Source organism: Biomphalaria glabrata, chromosome 16, assembly GCF_947242115.1.
Source record: "Biomphalaria glabrata chromosome 16, xgBioGlab47.1, whole genome shotgun sequence".
Taxonomy (NCBI): Eukaryota; Metazoa; Mollusca; class Gastropoda; family Planorbidae; genus Biomphalaria; species Biomphalaria glabrata.
Window position 1 is genome coordinate 5488311 of NC_074726.1, and position 12935 is coordinate 5501245.

General features: G+C 36.7%; 2 protein-coding genes across 2 annotated transcripts in view; both read left to right on the plus strand.

The window, feature by feature from the left end:
• The first annotated feature begins 246 nt into the window (after nt 1-246).
• On the plus strand, nt 247-4126 carry LOC106050181 (uncharacterized). The gene is made up of 2 exons (XM_013205129.2): nt 247-387; nt 2966-4126. Exon 2 carries the CDS (start codon nt 3001-3003, stop codon nt 3907-3909), a length of 909 nt encoding a protein of 302 aa, XP_013060583.2. The 5' UTR covers nt 247-387; nt 2966-3000; the 3' UTR covers nt 3910-4126.
• A 7984-nt stretch (nt 4127-12110) lies between these two features.
• The window catches only part of LOC106050182 (uncharacterized), a 40230-nt gene continuing 39405 nt past the window's right edge, over nt 12111-12935 (plus strand). The window contains exon 1 of the mRNA XM_056014601.1: nt 12111-12607. The gene's annotated coding sequence lies outside the window, so the exon portion shown is untranslated. The remainder of the gene's footprint in view (nt 12608-12935) is intronic.

Below are 12935 nucleotides of genomic sequence, written 5' to 3' on the forward strand. Positions count from 1 at the left end.
TATAGGAAAGCCTTTGTGAACGATCAAAAAGTGTATATTCAATCTTATCTGACATAGATAACAATTTTTTTTCTCCCAAGCTTTATAAACATGTCGGTGCGAATTCGAAAACGGTACTCAAGATAAAGGGAATCAATCCATCGTGTTACTTCAAAGTTTCAGTTCGTGCTTGTCTCCCGTAACATCTGACCCATAGGTGATAAGTTTGACCTATCAATAGATACAAGCCTGTGTGCACACTGTGGACTTCAAGTTCACCCAACTACTTTCACAAAACTAGGTCATAGGTCGAGCTTTTCTCGGAAATTCCACGTATTAGTTTTCTCGAAAAATCGGGAAAATCCAAACTATTACAACATAACTGACACTGTGAAGGAGACCTTGCCGGTAAGTAAAGAATTTAGATCCATTTCTACTTTGATTTAAACAAAAAAAGTGAAAAGTCTTGAGAATGAAGTTGTATTTTGTAATGTTAATATGTTTCACTGTTGACACAGTTTTGAATGGGTTAAAATTGTTTGATGATGATAAAATATACACTCACATTAATCTAGATTTAGCTCTGTAGAATGGGCGGACTGGCTATAAGGGCATTCTGGCTAATGCCCGGTGGGCCGGTAAAAATTTCTCCGGCAGGGCCACCGAAATGACCGCATAAATGCCAAGTAAATTATATTAAGATTTTATAATATTCTCATTAAAAGCAACACTTTGAGCCACGTGAATTATAAAGAAAAACACATCATATACACTTTAAAGTCTAATACATATCTAAAGCATTGGCGTAAATGCCCTTCATTCGTATATAGTTCTTCTAGTAGACGTCAATTCCTTAAGCATAGAAAACGATAAACAAAGAAACTCAAGTCCTTTATTTCTTATAATGTTAGACTTTAGTGTATCTATAGTAAATATATTCGGATGAATCTATACAGGAACTAACAACAACGCTCCAAGTCCTATAAAAGAAGTCCAGTTACATACGAATTCGTATGTGTTTATTGGAGTTGTTGCATGATCCCGAGTGGGCCCCTCTATGAATTACTTACTTAGACTTAGGTCCTCCCGCGCTGTTCGGGGCATTTGGGCGGCAAGCTGTCTCCATTAAGATCTGTCACTGGCAATGTCTGAAGCCTCCTCCCACCTGGTCTCCACTGTTCTGAGGTCCTCCATGAAGGTGTGTCGTCAAGTAATACGAGGACGTCCCTGTTTGCACTTTCATCGTACTGGCTTCCATGTTATCGCAACTCTTGGTGTGCGTAATTCACTTTGACGTAGAACATGTCCCGCAAACCTCATGCGACGCTCTGTCACAAGCTCACTAAGTGTTCGACTCCCAGTTCGGCATAGGATTTCCTTGTTTGAGACCTGATCTTTGTAACTGACTCCCACCAAAATCCGTCTCAGCCATCTCTGTTGAGCCACATTTAGTCTTTTAGTCATCTGTCAAAATTGAGAAAAGACCAAATGTGGCCCGCTACGAAGTTCTTCATAAATTATTATCTTGAACAGTGCAGCAATGGAATCAAAAAGGAAAAGAATCCAAAAAGAAATAGCAAAAAATAAGTAAGATAAAAAGCAACTATTGCTGGAATCCTGTGCACTAGAGATTCACCAACCTTATGATGACAGCATGCATACATTAACAGACCCAACATCATAAGAAACACTAATATTAAAACTACAAAGCTATAGTTGATATACAAAGAGGCTTTCCTATAATATGAAGAAGGAGACAGTTGAACTAGGTTTCCAAATGATTGAGAAAGCAGTGTATAACCTTTTGACAAGCTGTGAGTAAAGTTCCCTTTTCAGACCTTGCAATCTATAGGGCAGGGGATGTTAAGGTCATCTGTTTCTTTGGCCAACGGTAAATGAGCAGAATGTCATGTGGCCAGCACAACAACCAATCGACTCTACTTTCCACAAATACAGTCAGGTACCCGTTATAGTCTTCACCGAGATTCGAACCCAGTACCACATGTTTGAAAGCCAAGCGCTTAACCACTTTGCTACCTCGCCCCCCATGACCTTGTGAGAACTGCAGTTAAATAATGGAGGATGAAGAGTTGTTTTTGAAAATTTAAATTCATATGCCTCGAGAAAAAAAGCAAGGAGTGGAACTTAATCATAAACAGATTAAAACAATACGCTCGTTGATGGAGGATCTTCAGATGCTTTGAATGTGAATGACAACTACATGTATATGTAACTTTATATGGTAGCAGGAAAAAAAATTTAACATTAAGAAATTCCCGATTCTAATTGATATATTTTACTCATTTAGTCACAGAATGTATCATCTAATAAATTATTCATATAACTTACTCCTGTCGATACATTATTAAACTTTACACAATACTTTTGATGATAGGTATGATCTGATGCCAATCATTTAGCAAACAATATGTATGCCTGATTGTATGGAAATGTCCTGGACGATTTTGACACCCAGTCCGCCCCTGCTCTGAAGTGAAAATATCTACAGTATAGGCAGAAATATTTTTTTTTTATTCAGTGTATATGTGTATTAGTATTTGCACATGTGTTGGTGTGAATGTGGTCGTGTGTGGTAACTGGGGCGAAGACGTTTTTCAATTCTTCATTTCTACATACGTTCAAGTCATGTCAAGTTTATTTGTTAAAAAATAATACGCCTACAGCGGTTTAGTTGTCTGTCAGCAGATTGGTTCTACAAGTCAACGACCACCCACAACAGGGTCTCGGTTCAAATTCCTGTAAATAATATGATTTTAAATTTCGGGATTTTTCGGACTTCTCCAATATATTTCAATACAGGTCAAACTGTAAAACATTAAATATTCAAGTCCAAGTAGCACTTTTTAAATTAACTTACATTTGTATTTGTGTGACGGAAGTTGTGTAACCCTACAGTTATGCTTATCATTTGAACTTTATATTTCAGAATTAATACAAATATTCTTTTTTTTTTCTTTTCATACAGGAGGATATTTCGAAAGGGAGGAAGTCAAACGGAAAATGAACATTCTTTTCATCGGCAGAGGTGGAAACGGGAAAAGCTTCAGCATTAACTCCATCGAAAAACAGCAAAGTGCTGACAATGCTTCGTCTCTGACGTTAAGTGAATTTCAGGAATATGCTAATGATACATCAGTGACGGAAAAAGAATTTCAAGAGTTGATCAACATAAAAGCTGTGAAATGCTCGGGAATCGGTGACAGAGGTGAAGACTTAAATGATTCCATTACAGACGTTATATGTAAGCTAGAAGATCTTTTGACGGAATCTGGTGGTTTTAACGCCATTGTGATAGTATTAAAGTACGGCGTTAGATTTACAAAACAAGAACAAGACGCGGTCAAGGTTTATGATTCAGTATTTGGTTCAGGCATGATTCCGAAATGGGGCATCATCCTATTTACATATGGGGATCTGTTCTACCAGGATGTTAAAGAAGACAATGGCCCATCTTTTAAAGACTGGTGTCGAGAACAGACTGGAGATGTACAGAAATTGTTCGAGAAAGCAAATTTCAGGATCATTTTGTTTGACAATAGAACTAAAGACCCAGATCAACAGAAAAAACAATTTTACACGCTGCTAGAAACTGTTCGAAATCTGAATGCCGAAAGTAGGTACACACTAGAAGAATTTCAAAGTGTCTCACAAAGTCGTGAAACTTTTGTAGAGGAAGAAGATATGAACAAGCAGATAAAAGATAAAGAAGAAAACAATAAGGAGGAAAAAATTCATGAAGAATTTTGGTTATGTCAGGTGATTTGGAAACACAAAGAAACAGTTGGCTTTATTTCGGTATTTGCTATCATATTTGTATTAACAAGAACAGGCCTACTACGCAATATTTCAAACAAACTCGGGTTTAGACATTGGCTTGCGTATATTCCTTTCTTCTCGAAATCAAAATAGTTACATCTGACAGAACAAAATATTTGACTGGGTTGAAAGTGATGTTATTAATTAAGTATTTTATAGATTTTCTTCAAAGCATTGTCTTGTACTTCAATAAATAAACATAGAAACATTCAACTGTTAAATTCAAACACAGGCTATGATACATCATAAGCCATATCCATAGGGTTTGACATTATTTTTAAGAATAAATCTTTACGATTGCACACAATGATTACGTTTGTTGATAATATATATTTCGATCAGTATCTGCAATTATACAGTACATAGAGGAGGTCGGGACCAATATCAAAATAACCTGGGAGACGCTTTGTAATTGTAAAATAGTTAACTCAAACTCAAATATAGTATTTCTTTAAAGTTTCGAGGATTTAGATTTAGTTTGTAATGGTGTTAGTGGTGTAATGGATATACATCCTCCACTAAAAATACTTTCACTGGCTTGTGTCTCATGTAGCCTCTGACTACCAGATCAACTAGTCTGGGTTTAGTCAGATATTGGGTCCAGCGAACTGGTATCTCGGACTGGAGAAGGGCAACTTGGGCTCTGTAAGCTTCGGGACGCTGGGGCAAAACTATTTTGATCTAGATGTATTTGTCATCGACACATGATTTTACATGTTTCGCAGAAACAAAAGATCCGTTCAGTTTTTTTTTTTTTACATTGCGTATTTTAGTTAGCGAGTTCAACGATTGGTTGTAAATGATGCAAGATAAGCGGCATTGTTGTTTGTGGTCTTAGTCAGGACAGACGTCCTGCTACGCTAGATAAAATCCACTATAACACATAGGCCATAATCCAATCACACATATTATAATCTAAATATACAGACCATAATCCCATCACACATAATAATCCAATCACAAAGACCTTAATCCAATCACAGACACCGTAGTTGAATTGCACAGACTTTAATTAAAAGACACAGACCATAATCGAAACAAACAGAAATCAATTAAATTACACAGTCTATGATCCAATCACACAGACCTGCAAAATATTTATTTAAAAAAAAACACTCATTTGAGGGCCCGGAGGGATTTTGAAATTCTCCCCCCTCCCCCTTCTTACTTCTTAGCTACGCCACTGCACATAAAAAAGACTATAATCAAATCACAGTTTTATTTGTTGATTTTTTAATTATCTTTAGTATTCTTTTGCTAGCCTAAGAAAAGCGCCAATGACAATAAAATGGCCAGGAATTTTGTTTTCAGAAAAAACAATAAAAACTAGAACAAGAAAAACAGTTTAAATACTTTGTGTTTTTTAAAAAAAGGAAAATACCTCCTTTAGGCAACTGATTAAGTGATTTACACTTATGTCAGGTAATTCGAGCTGGCTATTGTGTATGTCGTTGTGCTGGCCACATTGACACCCTCGTTAACCGTGGGCCACAGAAACAGATGATTATTTCATTATCTGCCCTATAGATCGCAAGGTCTTAAGAGGTAAATTTCCTTCTTTTTTTTGTTATTAACATAATATTTTGTCATGAAACACTTTGAGCCATACGGCACTATAGCTGGAAAATAAGAATAATAGAAGACGATAAAATAGAATATTGACATTAATATTACACCTAACAAAAAAAAAAGGAAAACATGGAGATAGCTTTTGTTTAAACGTTATCAAGGCGGAATACATAGATTTCGTTAATCAAACAGTCATAAAACTTGTAGTAGGCTGCTGATAAAGAATCTAAAAACACAAGTTGGTAAATAAATGTGACTATATAATATCAGCTCTCGGTGGCGTAGCAAGGCTCCCTTCAAGTATGTCTTGGTGGGCCACCCTCCCACCTAATGCGACAAAACTTAGTGTTCGACATACACAAATTTGAGCAGTAAGGTACGTAACATACCGAGATACCAAACAAGTAAGATATATCGGTATATTTACTAAAAGACATTCTTTTGCAAATACTGTACCTTATTTAAATTATTATTGTCGATGACGCCTATTCCGCATGGGAGACGACCTTCTTTGGCAAGCTTATCTAAAAGAGGACAGCGTACTTGAGGTGCCCCCCCCCCCAGTGCTAAAAAGATGAGCTCAGGCGCCATTTCACCCACACTGGCATGGAGGAAAGTAGCTGGCAGCAGATGGCCTATGAAAGAGACAAAGGCTACGGGACACACATTTCAGACCTTAAGGAAATCACAGAAGACAGAAAGAAAACTTAAATTGACCGCAGGAAGATTTTTGAGGAAAAATATGCAGGTCGCAGCTGGGTTTGCCAAGTCATGTGAACCACTACACACATCTTTATCTTCAGAATCAAAGACATTGCCATTGATATTGCCATTGCGCTTGACTCATTTAGAAATCTCTTCAAAGTCAATGTTTCAACAGCTCCTTAACAAAATTAAACTACTTTTCAAATGAACAAACAAAATGTTTTATAATTTTCTTTTACACATTTACATAAAAAAACAAATCTAGGTATAAAACTATTAAAACATTGATAAAAACTTTCATATAGTTCTATTTCCATTATTTAGCAGTAAATAGAAGTAACAAAAGGCCAACTATTCATGATCATGCCATTGGCCTAGGTCTAGTAATTTTAAGATTAAACGTGTAAATTCATAGAAGTTCTTGTCTAGCTATAGTAGATTCTATATCAAGATTCTATGTCTAGTTCTAGACCTAGACTTAGATCTTGAATCTAGATTTAGATCTAAAACTAGGTCTAGATCTAGCTAGTCTAGTTTGTATTGCAAATGGCAATGGAGATAATATTTTTTATTTGCCAGGGGAAAGTCTTGTTAAAGTTAAGTCATTTGTACATATTTGTAGTTTAAAGTAGGTCAAGAATTTATATCTATAGATGTTGCCAATGTATCTAATTTTGTTAGAAGAATATTTTTTTTTAGTTTCACTTTATTACATGTAACATTTTATAAATTGTGAATGTATGGATAAGGTTAATGATTATTATTTTTAAAAAATATAAGTGTACGCTAAATAAATATATGGAGATGTTGTGGCTGAGGGGTAAAGCACTTGGAACCGGAAGACCCGTGTTTATATCCTGGTGAGGACTCTAGGTGGAAAACTAAAGGGGCCGATTTTGAGTTTGTGTTTCCACACATGAAACATGAAAAACAAAATCTTCAGAGTAAGCTTTGAGAAAATTGAAAAAATTGCAGATGTGTCAAATTTAAATTTGTGACAATCAGGTCTATCTATATTTAAGACATACTTGTCATTGTCGCCTTCTCCTTTTTCTGTGCGGCACATTAATATTTTCCTAACTGATAATGAAGTATTGGTACACAGAGTCTAGTATTGGTACACAGACTCTAGTATTGGTACACAGACTCTAGCACTGGTACACAGACTCTAGTATTGGTACACAGACTCTAGCACTGGTACACAGACTCTAGCACTGGTACACAGACTCTAGTATTGGTACACAGACTCTAGCACTGGTACACAGACTCTAGTATTGGTACACATACTCTAGTATTGGCACACAGACTCTATCACTGTGACACAGACTCTAGTATTGGTACATAGACTCTAGTATTGGTACACAGACTCTAGCACTGTGACACAGACTCTAGTACTGGTACACAGACTAGTATTGGTACACATACTCTATCACTGTGACACAGAATCTAGCACTGCTACACAGACTCTAGTATTGGTACAAAGACTCTATCACTGTGACACAGAATGTAGTATTGATACACAGACTCCAGCACTGGTACACAGACTCTAGTATTGGTACACAGACTCTAGTATTGGTACACATACTCTAGTATTGGCACACAGACTCTATCACTGTGACACAGACTCTAGTATTGGTACATAGACTCTAGTATTGGTACACAGACTCTAGCACTGTGACACAGACTCTAGTACTGGTACACAGACTAGTATTGGTACACATACTCTATCACTGTGACACAGAATCTAGCACTGCTACACAGACTCTAGTATTGGTACAAAGACTCTATCACTGTGACACAGAATCTAGTATTGATACACAGACTCCAGCACTGGTACACAGACTCTAGTATTGGTACACAGACTCTAGTATTGGTACACAGATTCTAGCACTTTGACACAGACTCTAGCACTGGTACACAGACTCTAGTATTGGTACACAGACTCTATCACTGTGACACAGAATGTAGTATTGATACACAGACTCCAGCACTGGTACACAGACTCTAGTATTGGTACACAGACTCTAGTATTGGTACACAGACTCTAGTATTGGTACAAAGACTCTATCACTGTGACACAGAATCTAGTATTGGTACACTGACTTTAGCACTGGTACACATACTCTAACACTGGTACACATAACCTAGTATTGGTACACCGACTCTAGCAAGGTACACTGACACTAGCACTGGTACACAGACTCTAGTACTGGTACACAGACACTAGCACTGGTACACAGACTCTAGCACTGGTACACTGACTCTAGCACTGGTACACAGACTCTAGCACTGGTAAACATAACCTAGTATTGGTACACAGACTCTAGCACTGGTACACTGACTCTGGCACTGGTACACAGACTCTAGCACTGGTAAACATAACCTAGTACTGGTACACAGACTCTAGTACTGGTACACAGACTTTATTACTGTTACACAGAATCTAGTACTGGTACACAGACTCTAGCACTGGTAAACATAACCTAGTACTGGTACACAGACTCTAGTATTGGTACACAGACTTTATTACTGTCACACAGAATCTAGTATTGGTACACAGACTCTAGCACTGGTATACATAACCTAGTACTGGTACACAGACTCTAGTACTGGTACACAGACTCTAGTATTAGTACACAAACACTAGTACTTTTAAGAAAACGCTAGTACAGGTACACAACCTCTAGTACTGGTACACATACTTTAGTACTTGCACACAGACGTTAGTACTGGTATACAAACTCTAGTTCTGGTACATAAACTCTAGCACTGGTACACAAATTTTAGCACTGGTACACAGACGTTAGTAATAGTACACAGAGGTTAGTACTGGTACACAAACTCTAGTACTGGTACACAAACTCTAGTACTGGTACACAAACTCTAGCACTGGTTAACATTGTGAATTATAAGTTTGGTAATACGTTAGGGACAATTTGGTGGAGCTTTTTATTTTTTGTTGTTTATATGGGCTTTAAAAAAAAAATTAATTAATATTTTCCAAGGGCTTATGTGGGCCCCAACTTGTCACGAATGATGGCCCACGCGCAATGAACCCCTTTTGGCCTGGTTGGCATTCCTCATTTTGTGGGCCTCTGATGGTCGTGGGCCAGGGGTTCATTATTGCTACGCCATTGTCCCCACTAGAACTAGGATTACAGAATAAGAAAGATAACCATTTAAGTCAAATGCTAAGAGAAGAGTAAGGAAAATTGTCAGCTCTTAGATTCCTGGTGTGGCGCCATTGTCTGCAGGGTTTTGTTTTACTAAGACTTTCGTCGTTCGCACCCTTGTTCAGTGAAGCGTATCATGAGTTGTCATATGTAATCGTCTATTGCATTTTCTTTTCTAAGAGATCTCCACCTGCTCCTGTTTCCTTTCTTTTTTTTTTTTTTGTTCCTTGAAGCGTTGTGCATGAATTAGCTGATGTTTGGATAATAATAATATGGTCATAGGCGTAGCCAGGGAGGGAGGGAATTTCCCCCAACTGCGCGGGGGGGGGGAGTTAATTATTATTATTTGTGTGTGTGTGTGTGTGTGTTTAAATTTTAATAAAGCTATATTAATTTAATTTGTCTGTCTGGTAAAAAAAGTTTATACACGTTATTTCTTCGACATCCATTTTTACATGTAGCTGAAGCTTTGTACAATTATTTATTGGACCTGACAACACACGAGTTAAAAAAAAAAAGAAAAAAAGAATTAACTAATAAAGTAAGTAACTATTGGTAATTAAATATTTTGTTTGGTATCTCAAACAAGGGAAAGAAATTGTACTTGACGTAAGGGTGGTATAAGCTGAATTAGTCCTCTTTTTAGTCGCCGCTCTAGAGTGAAACAAAATATTTATAACTATGCAATCTTCACTAGTCATAAACACCTCACTGGCAGAGTGGTTGGTACGTCGGCCCGAGGAGGCGTGAGTCACGAGTTTAAATTCAGGTCGTTCCCTTTTTTTTTTCTGTATATGCTTTTCAAAACCAATTATGGTAAATTCCACCCTGACATCCCATTTCGCCCCTCCCCTGGTCCAGATAAGTGATAGAATCATAGCGTACTGAGAGAGCATGAAATTGCGCTAAACAAAAACAATTGATAAAAACATTATTAATGTCACAGATTTATTGTTTTGTTTTTCTAGATCTATTACACATTGTTTTACGTCACTAAGCCAAACTAATTGATACAGTTACATTTCGTAAATGCTTTTTTTTTAAACATTTATTTTTTTAATGTTTTTCTTGTGTTTATTGTAGGTGAGATTTTACTGTTAAATCATCTCTCAACCTAGGGAGGTGGGGGGGGGGGGGGGTTGAGGATAAAACCCACTTTTCTATCAAACAAAATTCCACGAGCGTAGGCAATGGGGTTTGAGTTTAAAACCCCCCTCCAGTTTTTTTGACGTAAAAAAATCCCTCTTTAATATAGGACTAAAGCAAACAACAGTCACTAGATTATATACGAAAGTCTACTTTTTTTCATTTATCACAAGTTGATTTTGTCTATACTATAAACAAATTATACTTAGCATTGTTCACACTGAATTTTTTAAAGTTATTTAAAGTTTCGTTACTTATGATATATTACGCTTATAACGGTTTAGTTGTCTACCAGCAGATTGGTGAAACAAGACAACGACCGGTCACAACAGTCACCTAATTCAATGAACGCTGCTAAGGGGGCTTAGTAGTTAAAAAAAATCCCCTCCAGAGGGTTTTGAGTTAAAAACCTCCCAACAGATGGTTTTGACGATAAAACTCCTCGTTTCGATAAAAAAAAACAAAAAACTAAAGCAAACTACAGTCACCAAATTTCATGAGCATAGCCAATAGGTGTTTTGTGGTTAACCCCTCTACTCCAATAAGAAATTAAAGCGAAACTTCGCTTTCTCTATTAATAAAGTGCTGTGAATAAAATTGTAAACTTGAAGGGTATCAGTATAATGCAGTTTAGATACCTCAGAATATGAATGTAATAGTAAGTGTATGTGCTTTGAGTGGCTGGCAGTGCAGCGTGTGTGCCTGTGTATGAAATGACCAGTGGACCTTGATTGTACATGGTTGAGTGAACAGCAGTGTGTCAGGACTGTGTGCAAAAGGAAGTCAGTTTTAGAGAACAAGTGGCTGGAGTAAAGAGCATAAATAGAGACTAATAAAATCATTGTGTTTATTGAAGCTCATGTTGTTTTAGTGGGTCTATTACAATGCATTCCTATTGTTTTGAAAATCGGAAATAATGCATGGCGCCGGGCTTCGCCCTTGGTCCCTTGGCAAGGAGGGATTTCAGCTAACTCTACACACGCACGCACACACACACACACACACACACACATACATATACATATATATATATATATATATATATATATATATATATATATATATATATATATATATATATATACGAAAGGGAGAAAAAAATCAGCCCACGACCGAAATCCTCCCTCGAAATAAACTCCTGGTTACGCCCATAATAATAAATAATGGACCTCATTCACCAATCGTAAACAAACAACATTTAGTCACGTGGTTAAATGTTGTTTGTTTACGATTGGTAAATGAGGTCCATTGTGCAAAGTTTCAACTTGATCCGAGAATGGATGTGGGAGAAATGACGTGTAAAAATAGACAACATAAAGACAGACAGACAGACAGAATTTGTTGATATTTGTTTTGTATTTATTAAAATATTTCTATTTACAAACGGTGCTGTTTTCAAATATTATAATATACTTGTTATAATAAGGAATATTATGCCAGCTTCATTCATACATGACTTCTTAAGCATAGACACTCAACCATAGTGAGACATTTCTGCATGACCGCTTTTTAAAAAGTAACAATACATCTAGTACAATTTATATGTAATATTTTTACGGGCTGCTGAATCCAGATCTCATTGCAGAACGTAGGGCTTACGTTTCTTTTTTTAAACTCAAGATTTGACACAATTTTAAGCTATTCAGGACTTGGTATTTCAGCGTTCTCTTTTACGCAACAGTTGTTTATATCATACACGTATTACTAGCACAAAAACATAAAGCAAACTAAAACTCTAAGGCAATTTCACAAGACACAAGGGCCTCATAGCTAGCAATAACCTTCCTTCAATGGACAGTACCAAGAAAAAGAAGAAGAGGCAGACTGAGAAAGCAATGGAAAGACAACATAAAAGAATGGTAGGACATGTCATTGAAAGAGATACTATCGAGAGAGGAATGGAGAAAGCCGGTCTACAGATCTTGTGTGTTGCCTAAACGGTCCGATAGACCAAGGGATAGGTGAAGGGAAAGGTGATAGCCGTACTTTCGGTAAAACCTTAGACTTATTTCGGGGTAATTCGGAGATTTATAAAATATTATGACTTACAATCTGTGAAATACATTCCGAATGTGTGTGATACTGAGGACGTTTTCGGACGATCTTACATTTATTCATCAACTAAATTGTGTTCTACTGTTAGTTCTTATCCTTATATTTCACGTACAGCTCTTGTTCTCCCACAGGAAATTTCTAAAGTGAGTATGTTACGAACACGTTGAAAATTAAATATAATTTGCTATACTAGGCCTCCACACTGTTCTGCGACGTCGCAATCTGTGTGAGGTTAAGACCAATATCTCATTGCTTCGTCGCCATGCAATGTAGTTTACTGTATCAAAGACTGTCCTCCATACTTCGACATATTTGTCAGATTGTCACTTAAGTATGCAGCATGTATATTGTGAATAAGCACTAGAAAATTAATTAAATGCAAGGTTGAGTGATAGCTTTTTTTATTATTATTTAAAAAATGAGCACAAATATATATTTATCTGTAAACGAAAAATAAAATCTGTAAGTGGG